This window comes from Choloepus didactylus, chromosome 10 (assembly GCF_015220235.1).
Source record: "Choloepus didactylus isolate mChoDid1 chromosome 10, mChoDid1.pri, whole genome shotgun sequence".
In the NCBI taxonomy this organism is placed as follows: Eukaryota; Metazoa; Chordata; class Mammalia; order Pilosa; family Megalonychidae; genus Choloepus; species Choloepus didactylus.
Window position 1 is genome coordinate 92,328,151 of NC_051316.1, and position 19,021 is coordinate 92,347,171.

Genomic DNA, 19,021 nt, shown 5'->3' on the forward strand with positions numbered 1-19,021 from the left:
TGTGACTCACTTTCTAGAGGGGAAGACAGACATTTAACACCTAATTTTGCAAATAATGGAATGCCCTTGTGTCAAATATCAAAGGGATGTGTAGGGTGCTATGGGAGTCTACAGGGGTCTCAAAGTACAACAGGGGTCTCAAACTCCCTAATCTGGTGCTCAAAGCCCTCCACCGGCTGGCCCCAAACTGCCTTTCCAGCTTTGTCTCCTGCAATCCACACCTCTGCTCACAATAGGCCCTCCACCTGAAGTGCCCTTCACCCATCATCCCAGGCCCTGCTGAAAGGCCACCTTCTCCACAAAGCTTCCCCAAGCTCCCCCACTAGGGCCCCTCAAGCCTGTGTCGCTGTCTGCCTCTCTCCATGGCTGGCTCACCATCTCTCTGTTCCCCACTAATTTGCAAATCTCTCAGGCAGGATTCTCACCCTTTTTCCTCTCTGTATCCCCCAAAAGCCTGTAGATGACACGAGCTTATTGTTTGTCAGATTCAAGAAACACATGCTGCCCAACCTGGTGCCAGGTCTCAGGAACAACAAGCTTTCACCTTTGTTCTCCTTTCATCCCCAACTCCTGCACAGGGTTTTCCTCCCAGGAAAGGCCAATTTCATCTCACCCAAGACTCCTCCGAGCACAGCAGGGTCTCAACCCCTGAAAGTTAGGAAGGAACATCAGCTGCAGAGTTCAACTTGTTCTCTGGGATGTCTTCCAGCCCAAGATGATGAGAAGCCAACACCTCTACCTTCCAGCTCTGGGGTCAGCTCCCTATTCTCAGAGGCCCTTCCATTAGACCCCACTGACCCTCTGGAGAGGACAGCAGTGCAGCCATCTTTCACCAAGCACCTGAGGTGGGTAGGCGGTGTGAACCCTTCCCATGTCCCATCTCCCAGGTCCCAAGTGGGCTCACCATCTTGCCCAGAAGCCCTTGCCCATGCCCTTGTGCTCCCACTGTTCCACCCTGGACATACATACCACAACCCCCCGCTCTCCAATCTCCTCCGTCCCGCCTCTCCCCTCTGGCAGCTGATGGCCCTGCCTCACGTTTCCTTGCAAAAGTAAATCCAATACAATCTGCCAAATCGTTGCCCCAAGAGTCTGTCTTCCCTCCCCTCCCGTAAGAATGGACAAGCATCCTGGGGCAGCTAGTGGTGAGGACCACTCTCTCTGCCTTTTCAAAGACTCACTCCCTTCAATTCTGCCCTCTCTTGCCTGCACCATCACCTTCTTTCTCCCCCTTAGCTGGATCATTCCCAGCATACAGTGGGAAGCAGCAGGCAAACCAGCCTCAAAATCACCCACCTTAGAAAAGCTTTCCTAGACCTCAAGTCATCCCCACCCCCCCACCCCACACCTCTGCACACCCAAGAACCAGACTGAGCAGCTCCACATACTTAAGTGCAGGCTGGGTGGGCTGGGATACCTCTGTGCTTCAGTAATTGCCTCATCGGGTCGTTGGGAGGGCGCATATAACACCCTCACGACAGTGTCTGGCACAAAGCAAGTGTGCAGGAACAGTAGCTGTTTCACTCACACAGTGCCCTCGTCCTCGTTTCCATCCCCTCCTCAGCCTGCTCTGTAGGGCTTTCCCTCCCATCACTCCAAGGAAGCTGCCCTTAGCAAGGGCACAAAGACCTGGGGCCAAATCCCCACCACTTCCAGGATTCTGACCTTGGGGTCTCCCCACCCGGCCTGCCAGCCTGCCCTCCTCCTCTGCCCCAGAACTCGGCCCTCTTCTCTCCTTCATCCACACTCACATCCTTGATGACCACTTAGTCCCGAATCCATTTGACTGGCCTGACCCCACCCCCTGGCTCTAGGCTCTAGATTAGCACATCCTACTGCCTACCAGCCTCTCCTCTTAGAAATTAACAGACAACCCCCCTACCTCCACCAACAGCAAAGCTGCTCTGCCTCATCTTCCCCACCTCAGCAAATGGCATCAAGTGGCACAAGCCAACAAGGGCTTGTTCTTGGCCACAACACCCCTCACACCTCCCTTCCTGTCAGCAACACCTCCAAATACAGCCTAAATCTAACCACTTCTGACCACCTCTGCTCCAAATCCTAATCCAAGCCACCATCCTCTCACCCAACCACAGCACTCTTGTCCCACCCAACCCAGGTCCTTCTCACATGGCTAAACCCTGGGGCAGCCCCCCAGGAATACTCATGAGACTAAACTCAGCAGAGCGGGTGTGCCCCATGGAGCTCCCACCCCCACCCCCCCAACCCCGGGCTCCAGCCACCCAGGCTCCTGGCTGTGCCCGGTGCTCCGGCCCGCTTCCCGCAGCTCCCTCCACCTGCAGTTCTCTCCACAACTGCTCCTCCTCCTCATCATGCCACAGCTCCCACATCCCTCCTCCAAGGTATCTTTCCTGACTCTTCCAGTTCAAGTAACACCCACCCCTTCTCTAATTGTCATTGTCTTTATACTACACTTTACTCCCTAACATTACATTGTTTATGGATTTACTGCTGTCATCGACACTAGAAATCAGGAAAATGCACCCACTCTTTGTGGAATGAATGAATCCTCATGATCCATGGCGTAAGCATTATTATGCCCATTTTCCAGGATCAGGGGTCAGAGGCTCAGAGAGAGACTTCCCACTGCCCACTCACCACCGAGGGGAGCACAGAAGCCAGGCCAAGGGGCCTTGGGAGGAGAAGCAAGCAACAGTGAGGAGGCAGCAGAAGATGGCTGAGAGGAATCCAGGGTCTCCCAGCTAGGAAGAGGCAGGGCTTCTTGGGTTTGCATTCAGGTCTGCCTGACTCCAGATGCAGGGCTATCAGCCAACAGGTTATCCCTTGGATGGAGGCTCTCCGTCCCCTCTGCAAGACCTCCAAGGCCAGGAGTAAGGCCAAGCAAGGGTTCTTGTTCTCTGGGGAGGAGACTCGTCCTGAGAGAGAGGTCTAAGAACAGAAGGGGTGTCTAAGTAGGTGAGGAAGTCCTGGGGCTCAGCAGCCCCCCAGACACCCAACTCCAGCAGGACAGAGGAAGAAGGGGTGGAGGTGGCAGAAGAGTGGACGGGCACCCCTTTAAAAATTGCAGGGGTACATTTCACTGCCAAGACCAGTCCAAAGGCTCCCCCAGTGTCTCCCTTCAGGGCTCCCCAGAGCCAGCTCCAGGCTGACCAGGGAACCCAGAGGGGCTGCCTTCACAAGAACAGCTGCAGCACCCACGAGGCATTTGCTTAGCACCAGAACCTGGGCTGAGGACCTCACATCCTTTCATCACTCCTGACAACCACCCTGTGGTTGTCCCCATTTTATAGACGAGGAAGCTGAGGTTCAGAGAGACTCAGTAACTTACTCAAGATCTTGCACCTGGGGGTGGGGAGTGGGGAGAGCTAGGATTTGAACCCAGGTTTCTGCTCCAAAACCTGCTTGGGCAACCTTACACATTCAGCAGGGTGCCTTCTTGCTGCCCAGGAAAGGCTCAACCCAGATCCCTCCTATAACAGCTCAAGCCCAGACACTATGGTCTGAGGGAAGGGGATGATAATTGTCCTCCAGAGATGGAACAAGCATGTGGGAGGAAAAGACAGACTCCACACAGGTGGCAGGTGTAAAACAGAGGCTTTAATCCAAACAGCAACAAAGGCGCAAGGAGCTGGGTGGGGAGGGAAAGAGGGGCACTAGCACAGGGCAGGAAATGCCAAGAGGGCAGTGGCTGGACCATGGGAGGGAGGCAGGTACTAAGCCTCTCCTGGAAAAGCTTTATTCCTGTGACTCTTGTGGCCCTACCCCAGTCTCTACCCAGACCACTGGCCTGGATCTGAGGGCCAAGCCCCTGTATTGTGCTTCTCAAGTGCTCTCCCTGCCAAATCGTATGTGGGCCCCAGATATGGGACTGGTAGAGAAGGGCAGGTCTAGGCTTCAGCAGGGAAGAACCAGGCCTGGGAACAGCCCTAGAAGAAATCTCAGGAACTGGAGTGCTGCTGCCAGCACCCCCTCATCCCTAGGAGAGGGCCTGTCCAGCCCCAGACCCCTGTCCATCCTCAGAACCAATGCCCAGGCTGGGGGAGCCATTGCTTACCTCATCCCAGGGAGGTGGGAGGACAAGGCAGTGGGGGCTGCTGCTTTCTAAGCTTCCCACTGCCCACTCACCACTGAGGGGAGCAGAGAAGCTGGGCCAAGGGGCCTTGGGAGGAGAAGCAAGTGGCAGTGAGGAGGCAGAAGATGGCTGAGACGAATCCAGGTTCTCCCTGAGCCTTTACCACCCCCTCCCAGTCAGGGAAAACTTTGCAAAGACAGGCCTCTCCCTCACCCAGTTAGCTGGTGAGGGTGGGTAGGTAAGCCCAGCCCAACCCCTCCCAGGAACCCAGTGCCTCTCAAAGGGCAGCTTCCATAGCTGAGGAAGGGGACAGGTTGGCTATGGCCAGGAAACTCAGCCAAAGAATGGAAGAGCCAGGATGAGGCTCTGGACACATGTTCCCTCAGGCCCAGGGAGCAGCTGAGAAGAGAGGTGCCAAGGGGTCACCAGCCAGCACAACCAAGGCTTCTCCCTTCCCCACCTCAGCCCACCCCGCCTAGCTGGCCACCAGTCTTAGAGGATCCAGAACCCACTCAAAGAGTGGAAACCAGGGACTCAGGAAATTCACTCACCCTGCAGGGAGCAATTGCTCCAACCCTCAGAAAGGCAATGGGACAGAGGAGGGGAAAGTCATGGAAACAGCAAAATATCCTCCTTCCCCACAGTGTGCAGAATAACCCCAGGTCTCAAAATGGGACAGGACAGGATAGAAGGTAGGAGAGGGAGGGACAGGAATAGGAGTGAGCGGCCCAGGGATCCTGACCCAGCCCCCATTCTCTTGCCCCTCCACCACAGGGGAGGTCAGGAAACCAGCCACACTTTGGTCACTTCTCCCAACTTGAGTCCTCCAGCTTTACACTCTGAGCCCCACCTCAATCCCATGCTCACCACCCCACCCTAGTAAACAGCCTCTCACCAAACAGAAAGAACAGAGGGGAGGAGGGCGGGGAGGGGGCCGTAGCTGGGATAGGGGAGGGCAGGCACAGGAACAGCAGCCTGGGTGGCTCTGGCTGCTCAGCCCCTCCTAGCACGATGTGACAGGCTGGATGGGCAGCAGGCTCCCAAACTTGAAGTGTTGGATCACAGGGAACTTCTCCAGGCACTGTGAGGAAGGAGGGGGTAAGAAAAGAAAGGTGACAGCTGCACTACAGGGAGGCCCCACCAGCAGCTTCCTTGAGCAACCCCACCAAGGCCTGTTCAGCCTCTTGGGCCTCACGGGGACCCCTGAGCCACCACGAGGGCTGGGACTAGAAGCAGAGCAGTTCCCAGAGGGGGTCCAACCAGGGCCCAGGAAGTAGGCCCATCACAGAGCAGCCCCCAGGCCTTTGGGGGCTTGACATGTCCCTTCCATCCAAAGACTCCCAAATAATGAGAGAAATAGCAATGAAGGGGGCGGGGAACCCAACCCACAAGGCAGAAGCCAAGAAGGGAGACAGCCCTGTGACATTACTTGGCCCCAAGGGAGAAACTGAGGGCCAGACATGAGAATAACCCTCCCAGATCCTGTGGGGACCCTGCAAGCCCAGGTCCCAGCCCCTGGACAAGCAGCTTGGAGACATTTATACACAAGCCTGAGAAGGGGCCAAGGCCCATTTTCTCAGGTTCTCAGTTCTCTGGACTAAAAAAAAAAAAGGCATCTTGGCACTTCAGAATGAGACAATAAGAACCAGCTGACAATCCCCCACCCCCAGAGCAATTCCCAGCAGCCTGTGCACAGGGCAGGAAAAAAACAGGGCTGAACAGGGGGACTGCTGAACAGGGATGCAGCTGAGCAGGGGGATAGACATACTCCCTGAACCCAGTCCAGCCCAGCCTCAGCCCCAGGGCTCTGACAGGAGGGGAATTGGGGAGATCAGTTGTTCCACAGCCAGGCCAACCTCCAGGCACATGTCCCTCCAGCCCGGGTGCTGCTTCAGCACAGCACAGGACAGGGAGAGATCAGGGTCCCTGCTCCCAGCCTACCTGCACCCAGCCCAGAGCACCACACAGGCTCTGGTCCCTAGTTGGCTCCCAACAGGCAGTGGTTCTGGGCATGTGGGGATCTGCCAGGCTGGCGCAGGGCCTCCTCCCACACCTTTGGCCACAGAAACAGCCAGAATGTGCGGGACACCTCTCGACTAAGGGAGAACAAGACCTAGGACCTCCAGAAGAGATGAGGACTATACTCCACCACTGTGGTCTCAACCTCCAACTAACTTAGAAGGACAAAGGGGTGCCATGACTAGGCCCACATTCCCTCAAGAACCAGTTGCAGAAATGAAGGAGAGAGACACAGAAAGAGGAGGTCTCGGTCAGCTCTGTGTGTTTTGGGGTGAGGGATGGTCCACAAGGCCAAAATGAGGCCCAGAAGGGGAACAGGCAAAGAGAAATCTTTTGTGTAGTTAAGGAAGGGCAGGGGGCTAAGCTGCAGTGTGGGAGGGGTAGGGATTCTGGCCACAGCCAGTCTCCTGGCCCTTGAGGAGAGAAAGTGGGGAGCAGACAGCTGGGGGTGGTCCCTGGGGGAAGGAGGGAGCAGCAGCAGAGCTGGGCCAGAGCAAAGGCAGCTGCCATTGTGCTTATGTCATCACGAAGTGGTGGGAGTTTGGAAAAGGGGGCCCCCTAGGGCCCTGGAATTCCAACAGGGGTCAAAGGTCATCATGCTTCCAGCTCTCATTCAAGAGGAGCTGTAAAGGCAAGAGGCTGAGGGGGAGGGGGCAGACAGATGTCCTCCCCTGAGATGCCAAGGAGCCCCAGAACAGGCTTCTCCAGGGCCAGGGGAGAGGCAAGGAGCTGGGCTAAAGTCAAGAGGATGTTTGGGGCAAAGGAAGTCTAAGGTTCCAGGGCAAGAGCAGAAGGGAGCCTCTGGTCAGGACTATATTCCAGTAAGGCGCAGCCCAGATAAACTGCCCCAAGAGTCCCACCCCACGTACCTGGGTGGCTTTATCCTGTCCACTCACGGACCTTCTAGCTAGAGGCCCAGGCAACAGGCTGGGACCAGAGGCCCTCTGAGGTGACTGAAGGGAGAAGGGGCTCTCAGGTCCTGACAAGGACCTTCCCAGGGTGGCACCAGCATAGTGACAGCCCTCAGGAAAGACAGGCCCTGTACCACACAGGCCCATGAAAGCATTTGGTTCTTCAGTCAAAAAGGCGAGGCCAGGCATCTTGACAGTGCAGTTAGTTTGGGCTGCCTGAAGAAGGACATCTGGTGCCAGGGCCTGGTTAGGCCTTTGTGTCAGCACAGAGAGGCCAACTCCTCTCCAGCAGCCAACTCTAGCTGGTGGGCCCTGGCCTTGCTAACCCCTTCTAGACTTCAAGACTGGTGGGCCTCTCAGGTCCTGCCCACAGACTGAGACCTGGTCTGAAAGAGCCAAGCCTTTTCTTGGCCCTTCTGGACAAAGAACACACAATTCCATGTACTCTCATGGACCAGAGACTAAGGGCTACTTACTAGTAACTTATAAATGATATTGAACATTACAAAGGCTTGGTGTTCATAAACTAAAGTTAGTGAGTTACAGCATTAGCCACACAATGCTTGGCAAGGCTGCAAGCTCCCACAGTACATGCGTGCATCCAGAGCTGGAATTTCCCCTATGTTCAGGAAGGATGCTTTGTTATCTACTAGAGCACCTCCCTCTTGTCCTGAGTGATGGCAGTTTTCGATCGCTGTCCTCATATTCGACATCCATAAAAATACTGACTTTTCTACTGTGGACTGTTTTGTTCTTATATTCTTGCTGCACCATCACCCTTCTAAATCTTAATTTGCTCATCCCTCATCCTCTTTCAGCCTGGAGTTCTTTTGCCTCTAGAAAGTGGGGGCAGGTAGCGGAAAGGGAAGAGCAGGGTATCTTGCTCTGCCCTCAGGAGGCCTTGGTCAAGATTAAGTTTAGAGTCACTCAGCTAAGAGACCTGCAGAAAGGAGAGCATCTAAGATCCCAAGCAAGGAAAGCCAGCCATAGAGTCCTACCTGTGACATGCCAGGAGGTGGGGGAGTGGCATGCTGGAGGGGAGATGGGCACCCCTCACATGCTGCAAGACAGCCCTAGCAGTGGGGAGAGCTAAGCAGGATGATGTAGTCCCCATCCACACCCTCTGTGGGACTGAGCAGGGGTGGAGGTGTCAGGAACAACAGGACACCCAGAGGACAGTGACCCGGGTGCTCTCTAGGCAAGGGAGAGGTGGAGTGGAGAGACAGGGAGGGCTGCCGGAAGGAGACTGTACAGCCCCAGCAAACGAAGCCACTCAGATTAGAGAGGTATGTGGGTTGGAACCTAAACACAGGATGTAAAGTCCAGAGGAAAGGGATGGGGAGGGGGAGGGGGAGCTGGAGGGGGAGAGGGCCAGGTCCGGTCAGCTCCAGCACCATTAACCCCTTCAGGGCCATGCAGAGGGAGCCAGCCCAACTGGAAGTACTTGTGCTATCAAACCTCACCTGGCTCCTGTAAAACCCTTTCCTCCCCATTCCCCTGCCTCCATTGATAAGCTCTAGGCCTAAGGAAGTACATCAGGAGCAACTCTTTCCCAGAAAGAAATGGGATGGCCAAGGGTCAAGAGATGGACACCCAAGGGACAGTATCTGATACCATGAAAAAGCCATCAGGGCCAACCTAAGCGGGGGAGCAAGGGGACTTAGAGAGCCCATCTACCTGCCCAGCCCCAGGTGAGGAACATCACATCCAGGTCCTTCCCCAGCCAAGGTCAAGCAATTCTAGGACTAGTCTGCCTAAGGTGTGGAAGGAGCTGGTGGAAGAGAAAGGGCAAAACAGAAATGTCCCCTACCTACTTGCAAGAGAAAAAAAAACACCTCCTTGGCTGGAAGAAGACAAGGAGAGAGGGTAGGAGAGCACCCTTGGAGCCACCAGGCAGCCACCTCCCAGCAGGGGGTGCTCCAGGAAACCACAGCCTCTCCCTGCCTCCCTATTCTGGATTCAGGTTTAAGAGGAGGGCAGACCACCTGCATCAAAATCACCTGAAAGTTGATTTGAAGGTTAAAATTGGGGGATCTGCGGATCTGTAAAGAGGTACGGGTAGGGTGGCATTCTCTGTATGGGGTTTGTTATATTTTTGCAACTGTCTAGTAAGTTTGAAATTATTTTTGAAAATAAAAAGTTGAAAAAAAATCACCTGAGGAGCTCATTAAAAATACCAATTCCCACCCTCTGCCCTAGACTGCAATCCCCCATAATCACACATACTAAGGTTTCGGGAAGCACCACTTTTGTTCCCAGCCCCCCTCCCCCACCCCCTCAAAAAAGAGACAGCTACAGAGCCTGTCTGCGCTGCAAGGAACCTTTGGTCATTTAACAGGTGAGAACTGAGGCCCACCAAGAAGCAGAGACTTGCCCTAGTCACCAAACTAATTAGAGCAGAGCTGGGCCTCACTCAGTCTGGTGCTTTTTCAACTGCCCATTCCACAGAGGGGAGATTCTGAGGCCCCAAGTATTAGAGGAACTGGCCTAAGATTCAGAGCATAACAGTTGGGTGTGTGTGTGGGTGGGTGCGTGGGTGGGAGGCCGGGCAGCAGCCCCAGGACTCACATCTTCTGCTTTGTCCTCAGCCCCAGTTCCCCAGTGTAGCTGCAGGGGCAATGAAGGCCACCAGCCCCCACTCACCTCAGCCTTATACATGCGGATGAGACCCTGGTTCACTTTAGACCAGGAGGGGACAGCACTGATGTTCCACAGTTGGTTGGAGTGTTCTGCAAAGGGGCCTGTCTTCATCTGGAAAAGAGAGACCACAAGCTGGAGAAGTGGGGCAGCCTGAAATCTCAACCCTTCTCCCCTGAAGCATGGTCATGCCCACACAAACACACACTTGGGCCACAAGCATCTATCTGCCTGTGTACACATACACAGACAGGCACACATAAGTGCCAGATACAAGGTCCCTCTTGGCCTGAGAGGTCTACTGAGAAAACATAACCTCCCTTGCCCAGCCACCCCCAGGCACCTGTTTCTCCCACAGCCAAAAGAACAAGCCTGATTCCCATCTCCCAACAAATCCACAGGAAAATGAAATCTCCAGTCAAATTCCTGGTACAGCTCCCATCAACTCCCCAGGAGTCACAGAGTGTCTCTTCGACACTGTGACTCACTCCCATTCAGATAAAGCAGCAGCAGCAGCTTGGACCCCAATCCTTCCCAGTCCATCCCTTTCCCCGCCCTACCCTCATACAAAGGGCAGGCTCAGCCACTGGCACCTGGTCTGCACCTGCCACTGGCAGAGCTGGAAGAGCAGAGGGAGGTGACAATTTGGGGAAGGACCAGAGTGAGTGAGATTCAAACCCAGGCATCCGACTACCCTCTGCATAGCAGGCAGAAGGAGGGAAGAAAGGGAGCCAGATGTGTGACAGGGGTTGCTTGCAGTAGATTCTGGGAGGAAGGTCTGCTTAGAAAACCAGCCTGGCCCAGCCAGGAGGTGGGGAAGGGATGACAACCACAGCAGCAAACAGCAGTCAGGGGCAAGGACAGCTCCATTCCTAGGCTCTCCTCTTGCAAAGAATCTGACCCTCAGGGAAGAGAGAAAATTCTGCAGCAAGCCCAGTGAAGTTCCCATGACATCAGCAACCACAGCACTAAGACAAGGAGGCTCATATGCCTGCATACATCCCTTGGACACCATGAGGTCAGTACATTTACTTGTATTTATTATCCAAGCAGTTCCTAATCCCCTCAACCACCCCCACCTCTACCCTGGTGCTGACAGCAGCATTTATGCTAGAGGAACAGGGTTCAGCACCCTGAGTCCTAAACTTCAGAGGAATGAGAAACATAGGCACTGAGCCTGGCAAAGGAAGCAGTGACTTGGACCCTGAGTGGGTGGAAGGTTCCAGAAGAGGCTGTGCAGGGAGTTGGGGGGCTGGGTGAGAGCTATTTCAGGGAGGAGGGATAAGCTTGAGGCTCTGTCTCCATGTTGGGAGTTGTAATTTTAAGGGCCTTCAGTGGCACAGCCCTAACCCCCACCCTTCAGCTGTGGCTTGCTATCTGGCTGACCCACTCTTATAGACCTCTCACCTTCTCCAGTAAGACAACCCTTAAGACATTTTAAAGCCCACAAAGCTTCCATTTTACCTCTGTCGTCTCCCATCCCCTGGCCCAATTCTTCAAAGAGCCTGTCTCACCTCTGGTAGCAAAGAACCTTCCCTTCTCTTTCAGGATCCCCACCACTGAGGCCACAGCCTAAGGCACTAGACAGAAACCAGGGCCTTGGTCCCAACAGGGCTTTTCTTGGGCGATTCCCTGCAACCAGAATGCTTTCTTCTCCTCTCTCTCTAGCCAAGGTTCCCTCCTCCAGGACGGCTGCCTGGCACACCCAGCCTACAGGGGCCTCGCCTTCACCGAGCTTTGTTTGGAGCTTTGTTCCAACCATCCCACTCATTCAGGCCCCACCCCAACCTCCCCACCCCCTTCCTCACTAGCCCCTCCTTGCCCCGCCCCTTCCCCAGGCTCTCTGCTCCTTGGGGAGGGCCAAGCTCCAGTCCTCTGCTGCACACTTCCAGGCTTAGGGATAATTTGAACTGTGTAATCAACTTCACTCTTTGGACAAGGCCCTGTGGGCAAGCCACCCTGAAGGCACCCTGGTGGCTCTGTCCAACTGCAGCAGCTCAGAGGCCTGCTCGCTAAGGGCTCAGGGGCAAAGGCAGGCAGACGGACACTGCAAAACCAGAGGCTGAGCTTCCTGGGCCAGCCCTGCTGACTAGGGCATGGGAAGGGTCCCCAAAAGGCTTCTCTGGGCTGATGGAAGAGCCAGCGTGAGGCCTGTGCTCCAGAGCCCCAATGGCCCTGGACCCCCACCAGTGGAAAGGCCAGAGATGCTGTTTCCCAAGAGGGACCACCTCTCTTGAGGCCTTCTGTGTCCTGAGATCTCCCTATGTCCTTCAGAGGGGGCTTTGCGACTCTGGGAAAGGAAAACAGATGAGGGGAAAAAAAGGAATCAGGGGCGAAAAGACAAGAAAAAAAAATTAGCTCATTCTAGCCACAAAGGGAGAAGAGAAAGAGCGAGAACGAGCAAGCAAGCTGCAGTCCCGCAGTGACCCCAGGGGAATCGTGTGAGTCAGAGCAGCCATATTGAGCAGGAAATTACTCACAGACGCTGCGTTCCTGCCTCTCCACTCCCCAGAGAATCGGCCTTTTGTAAATGGTTCCTCTGTCAGTAACTGAGGGGGGATGGGGTGGGGGAAGGGGGGAGGCACTGCACAGCGCCTTCCTGTCAGCTCCTTCCCTTCCAGCTGAAATCTGATCCCTCCCTTCCCAAAACTCCAAATTTAGAAGCCAGATTGAAACTGAAATTCTTTTCCTGCCTGGACTCTTAAAGGCGCCAGGGCTACATTTCCCGAAGCAGCAGAAGCCCTGAAAGGGGGTGGGGGGAGGTGGGGAGGATTCTCCTCCTTCGTCTGGGATGCCCAGGACTACCAGGGCAGGTCCCTGCTGAAGCCCGGGAGGGGAAGCCCAGTTCCAACTTTTTGTTGTTCTGTTTATTCTCCTAACTGCACCAGCCCAGAGAGATTCCCAGATCTCCAGAGGCAAAACCGCCTCCTTCCTGATCAAAGCGCACAGAACTCCTACCCAGGCCTCCAAGCCTTACATCCTAGTGTCCAGCCTTCAGCCTTCCCTTTGTCAGGGTGAGCCAGGCCAGGTCACTCACTCACCACCAACAAGGGGCTGCAAAAAGCTGGTCCCAAGCTCGGAAGAACTAACACATGGTGTGCTGCAACCAACCACACCAGCCTGGGTCTAGGCTGACCAAGTGGGTAAAGGGGGCTTTTGCTACAGTCACCTCAGCTCATGGGGTACACCCCCTCCTAACAACCAATATTTTTTTTATACTGTATTGAGATATATTCAAAAGTATACAATCAGTGTCTCACTGCTAGTATCATCACTTAATTGCTAACACCCAATTTTTAACACTATACCCAAGAGCCTAGACCCAACGTGAAAATCTGGCCACGCAGAGGGAATGCAGAACAACTCAAAACTCTTAAGGCCTCCCCTCTCCTCCCTATTCATCTCTCCCCCAATTAAATGTCACGAAAATCTTCCCCAAGTACAATGTGTACAATGTGCCTTTAGCATCACCTAGTGGCCAATTTAAGATTTCCTATAGCAGAGGAACTGGGTCTCAAACTTAGGGAAAGCTTTTTTTAATTATTATTATTATTTTTTTAAATCAGCATAATCAACCAACCAACCAAAAATATAAAATTTTAACTTGAAATCAATCTCCGTGTTCCCTGAGGCCTGGCCTGGCCAGACTCCTCATTAGTGTTACGGACGGGGACCCAGGATTTGGCTAGCCACCAGGGGGAGCCAAAACAGCTTAGCTTTATCTCCCAAGTAAGAGACGTCCTCCAGCTCAGCACAGAAACTGCACCTCTCCTTCCCACCCTCCTCCTCCAGCTCACCCTAGGGTTTCCCAGGGCTCCGCAGATCCTCGGATTCCACTTCAGGGACAAGCAGCACGTGACTGACTCTCAAGGCAGTGAGCCAGGCTGCCCCTGAGTCCTTCCAACCTTGGACCTGCTACACTGCTGAAGGCAGCAGATCTCTGAGAATGAAGCAGTGGCCGCCCAGCCCTTGGTCCAGCTCTATTTGCTGACTTGGAAAAATGCATCATTCCCCTCTGGCCTCTGGAGTTTGGCAGAGGCCTGCACCGAATGCTTACCATGAGGCACTCGGCAGCTACCACTGCTTAAGCAGGCCTCTCCCCCTATTCCTTTGGGCAGCCAAGAGAACAGCTCCCATGGGTAGGAATCCATGGGTATAAAAGGGGTGTCGCCGGGACCAATGGGCATGTGTGGGGCATCAGGAAAGAGAATGGGGACAAGAACCCTCTCCAGACAGCAAAACCAGGATATCCTTGGGGGTGGGAGTGGGGGACAGAAGGGCAAGAATGAAAAGTCCTGACACTTCCCAGAAGTGAGACCCTAGGAACAGTATTTCCTCCAAGATTCTGATTCAGAAAGCTGGGGTGGGGCCCAGGAACATGCCATTTTAACAAGCTCCCCAGGTGACCCTGAGGAAGTGATCCTTGGCCACACTTTGGGAGATCCTGCCTCGATGGGACAGAAGCTCCCAGTTAAATGACTCTGGTCTGTGAGCTGGGAGTCCAGTGACTGCCACCCAAGGCCTGCTCATTTCCACCTCCAGCACTTCACTTGGACCCCATGTCCTCATCCTACAAATTCACACACACTTGGCTCTACAGACCTTGTGGTCTACACTAAAAAGATGCTGAACCCCCTCTCAACAATATCCACCCAGCCTCTTCAGACTTCAGACCAACTCCAGTGAGTAACCATCCCCTGGGGTTCAGTAGACACGCCAGACCATGGATTTGTGGGAGATCCTGGAAGGTTGGACACTGGCTATACCTTTTACAAGCTGTCTTATGGGCTTCCTTTTCAGCAACCGCCCTCTGGTGCCAGCCCTGCCATCTTTGGGTAGGAACCCTGGCTCCTCTCTCACTCCAAAGCTACTAGCCTCATTTCATCAAAGCCTGGAGGCTGCCATGGACCTCTCCCTTACCCCCTTCCCCTTACCTCAGTAATAAACAGGATACACTCCAGGAACATGTAGTCCTTGTGGTTCTCATTCACAGCCTTCTCATCTACAAAGTGCCTGGGCTCTAAATACGGGTGGTCTGGGAAGAGCAAAGAGGCCAGGGTTAAGGACCAGACTCACATTACCTGGGTACCTCAGCCCAGCCACAGTCAACAACCAGGTGAGAGCCACAGGTCTGCCCAGGATGCCCTCAATGCCTGACCTCAAAGGAGCAATAAATGGCCTTGTGTGTGTGTGCGTTTTGATATAATAAACTCTGGCTCTGCCTCTGACTGGCTGTATGACCTTAGATGAGTGACTTCAGCTCTCTGAGGCTCAGTTTTCTCATCTGTGAAGTGGGGATAAGAAGTACACCTTCCTCATAGGGTTGCTGAGTATGAATAATAATTACCACGTGTAAAGTGCTTAGCACAGTGCCTGAGGATAAGTGCTATTCAATGGTGGCTTGTCTTATGCTGGCAAAGACCCTTCTTCACTGTGTCACTGAAAAGATTCAGGGAGATAATCTACCTGAAGCACTTGGAACAGTGCCTGAAACAGAGCAAGTACTCAACAAATGGTCGTTTATTAATATTGTCTTGTAAGCGATTAATTTTGTCAAAATATAATTATAATTACCAACCCATCCTCCACCCACCTGATGAGCTGATCAAACCTGGAAAAACAGTCTTGAAGTGGGGAAGAACCATGGGAATAGGCCTGTTTCTGAGCCCCATGGGAAACGGGTCTACCACCCTACACTTGGCTGCAGCTCTCTGAAGGGCGCCCTTGCACCCAACTCAATCATTACAGCAGATGACATTGGTCACCGAGTCAAAAGAGCCCCTCATTTTCAACATAAAACTCCGCAGCTGCTGCCAGGAGCTGGGAGGTATTTCACACCAGTCCATTACACACCAGGCCAGTGCCCTGGCTCCAGGCCACGTCACTTTCCATTATCTCTGCGGTGCTCTGCCTGCTCTGCCTCCGCCTCCCCCAGCCCATCACGCTGGCTTGCAGCAGAAGGTTGACAGCAAACAGCCTCCTTCAATGGCCAGGCTAATGCCCTGCTTTACAAGCTGTCACTGTCTGCCCTGGGCAGGAGGAGAAAGGAAGCGGGGGCGGGGGGGGCACAGAATGCACCCTTGGTTGGGTGGGGGGCATCTTGGAGGGTAGGTGTCCTTCAGTACCTATCAGTTGCGAACTGCCCCAGATGAAGGGCAGAAATTGGAAATCATCCAGGCCCCACACTCCCTGGCTGCCAGCTGGCTCCATCCTGTATGTCTTCTGGAGTTTCCGCATAACCTCAAGATATCTGCATTGGATGGTGGGGGAAGAAAGGGAAGGAAGCAAAACGTAAAAAGACAGTTTCAATCCCTCTGCCACTGGAAGCATAAAGAAGACAGAAACAACTGTTTAAGAGTATAACTGGTCTCTATTTCAATTAAATACATGCATAAGTTATACATCAGCTGGTACTCTCAAAATAATGTAGCTTTATTTTTTTTTCTCATATACTGAGCTTTCTTTTAAACCAGGAAAGGGGTAAAACACTGACTGGGTTAAGTGCTCTCAACTCCCTCCCAAGAAACTGTAAGACTTTGGGCAGGAGCCTCAACTTCTATAACCTCAGTTTATCTATCTGAAAGTTGATGGGCATTGAATTAGATTATCTCCCAGGTCCTTTCTGTTCCGATCTTCAAGTTTATCAGAGGCTGTGCATCAGAGTCATCTGTGGAGTTTTTAAACACACTATTCCCTGGGCTCCACCACAGACCTACTGAATCAGTATCATCATTATTTTAACAGTTCCCTGGGTGACTCTGATATATACCTGTGCTACCTGGCAGGTGGTTTGGGTGGCACAGGACAGCAGTTCAGAGCCTGACTGCCTGGGTTCAGCCCTGATCAGTGTGATCTTGGTTAACAGACAGCTGATTTCTCTGTGCCTCAGTTTCCTCATTTGTAAAATGAAAATAATAGTTACTACTTTACAGGGTTGTTGTGAGAATTAAATGAATTAATATATGTAAAGCACTTAGAACAGTGGCTGCTAATGCCATGTAAGCATTAACAGTCATTATTTGACATCTCCTTCATTTGTCTTTACTTGGAGGTAAAATCTAACCTATTAGAAGGAGGTGTCTTGGACTCCATTCACAGATAAGAGCTTGATGAGACAGGGATGAGAGAACCAACAGCCACTAAAGAGACCTCTTCAGCACCCTGTCCCCCCTCCCCAGCAACCACCCCTCCTGCCCTCCTCTTCCTCACCGATTGAACACCTTGAAGACAATAGCTATTTGGTCATCCACCCGGAGAACCCCAATCTTGCAGAGACAGCAGAGGAAAGCAGCAAAAGCTGCTTCGTGCCCTGCGGGAAGAAAAAACAGCCGAGGTTGAGTCTTCCAGAAAAAAAAGAATTGGATTGCTTCTTTGTTTCACCAAAGTCCAAATTATTGATCACTGTCCCTCAGAGGGAGGTCGCATGGAGATAATAGGGCCTCTTGCCCAATCAGAAAGACTGAGGCTCTTTCAGGAACTACCAGTACTATAATTCTATACTTCTAAAGGCCCAGGGCTTTAAAAAGGCATTTACCTATTTTGTAGATTTAACTTCTCATCAATTCCACCCTATTTATGTGGGTAGTCACTGTCAATGCCAGGCACTAGAGACAGCGGTGAACAAGTCCCTGTCCTCAGAGAGTTTGTGTACTATCAGAGAGGGCAGACATTCCAAATGCAATCACTACTATGATTCTGGCTCTTGAGTAAGATAGGGTGATAATTGGAGGATATCACAGGAGGACATAAGAGTTCAAGGAAGGTGTCCCTAGGAAGTGACATTTAATCTGAAATCTTAAAAATGGGGGTTGGCTAGGTAAAAAGGGTGGGGGAAGTAAGAAGAGTGTTCTAGACAGAAGAGATAGTATGCGCAAAGGCCCTGAAGCAAGAAAAAGTTTGATCTGTTTGAAGGACCCTAAGAAGGCCAGCATAGCTAAAGCAGAAAGAGCAAGGAGAAAATGGAATGAGATGATGTGAGAAGTCAGGTGGGCTTTAACAGCCAGTGAGGAGTTCAGATTTTACCTTAAGAGCAATGGGGAGCCACAGAAGGTTTCTAAGCAGGGACTGAATGGTCCAATTACAGGGTCGAAAGGCCCCCCTCTTTCTTTTCCAGTCATGTCAGATAGGAATGGTCAGCCCTGAAGAAACTATTGACTGGACTTTGGACTGAATCCTATGGTTCATAGTGTCTAAAAATATATTTGCAGGGAGGAAGGAGAGAATATTTCATTGACTTCCTGTCCTGTTTCTGCAGAATGAAGTCCCCTCCAGAGCTTGGAATGCTCAGTTACTTTCATCTACAATAGTTTCCAACTGCCAGAGTCCCAGCAACCATCACTCAAGAACTCTTACATACCTGAGAGCACAGGCTTAAGAAAACACCCACTGATCAGATTAGGTGTCCCTCTGGGATCTTTCCCTGAAGGTCTTAGTCAAAATCCCATCCTTCCGGTCTCAAGAACGCTAGATAAAACTGTTCCCCCACAGCAGGGGAGCAGAGGACAAACTTACCCAGGATTCAGGTCCAAGAAGGACCTTCTCCAGTGCCAACCTCTGTGGTCTGGCCTCCCTCTTTGAGGCCTACAATCGCCAAGCAAGGTGAGGGCTCTGAGAAAGCAGCAGCTCTTGCATTTGTCCACTTCAGGGCAGAAAGACATGTAGGCCTTTACCAAGCAGGGGTCCTTCTCTGGTCAAGGCCACCCCTGACCGAAAGAACACTTCCCTTTTAAGGTGCCCACACACTCCCTCTCCTCAAAGTCTAAGTCAGCTTGGCTGACTGACATGGACAATCGATCCAAAGAGCTCAACAGTATAGAGAAGCTGGCTAACAGGCAAGAGTTTTGGGGAGACGGTGTCCCACTATGCTTACCAGAGGTAGACCAAGCTCTTTAATTTCTCAAGGCTTCTGTAAATAGCTGCCTTGAGACATACAGTTAAGTGCTCAACAAACTGTTTTGGTGATGATTTGACGATGATGAGGTCACAGAGAGACCATCTTTATGAAGAACAGAGAAATCATCCGGGCACATACAGGCACATGCATATGACATCTACTCTCCCTGGTGGACCAGGCTGGAGCCACAGGAGCAGCAGCGGGCCACCCAGTACCCAGCTACACCACACCCAAGCTGGCCCCCTCTGGTTACGGGGGCTTGGCGACCTCTTGTTTGCTTGGAGAGCCCAAGACAATCCAGAGCAAAGAGGAAGCAGCCCAAGAAAAGAAAGCAGTGATGCCAAATAAGTGCAAGAGCCCCACTGGGCCCTGGGAATGGGCAGATACCTGTGCCATAGTCGATGCGTGTGGAGTTCCCCACTGACTCCTTCAGGTAAACAGCCACCTCAGGCACAGCAGCTGCCAGATGGGTGGGGACCACTGTGGCCACCAAGTTTTCTGCTTCCT

General features: G+C 52.7%; 1 protein-coding gene across 2 annotated transcripts in view; it reads right to left on the reverse strand.

Moving 5' to 3' along the window:
* Nucleotides 1-3,559: 3,559 nt before the first annotated feature.
* The window catches only part of PTPA (protein phosphatase 2 phosphatase activator), a 32,038-nt gene continuing 16,576 nt past the window's right edge, over nucleotides 3,560-19,021 (reverse strand). For both annotated transcript variants that reach the window (XM_037797990.1, XM_037797991.1), the window contains exons 5-10: nucleotides 18,902-19,019; nucleotides 16,831-16,930; nucleotides 15,747-15,871; nucleotides 14,556-14,656; nucleotides 9,628-9,735; nucleotides 3,560-5,135 (exon numbers count right to left, since the gene is read on the reverse strand). In XM_037797990.1, coding sequence (XP_037653918.1) covers nucleotides 5,058-5,135; nucleotides 9,628-9,735; nucleotides 14,556-14,656; nucleotides 15,747-15,871; nucleotides 16,831-16,930; nucleotides 18,902-19,019 — 630 coding nt within the window. In that variant the 3' untranslated portion in view covers nucleotides 3,560-5,057. The remainder of the gene's footprint in view (nucleotides 5,136-9,627; nucleotides 9,736-14,555; nucleotides 14,657-15,746; nucleotides 15,872-16,830; nucleotides 16,931-18,901; nucleotides 19,020-19,021) is intronic.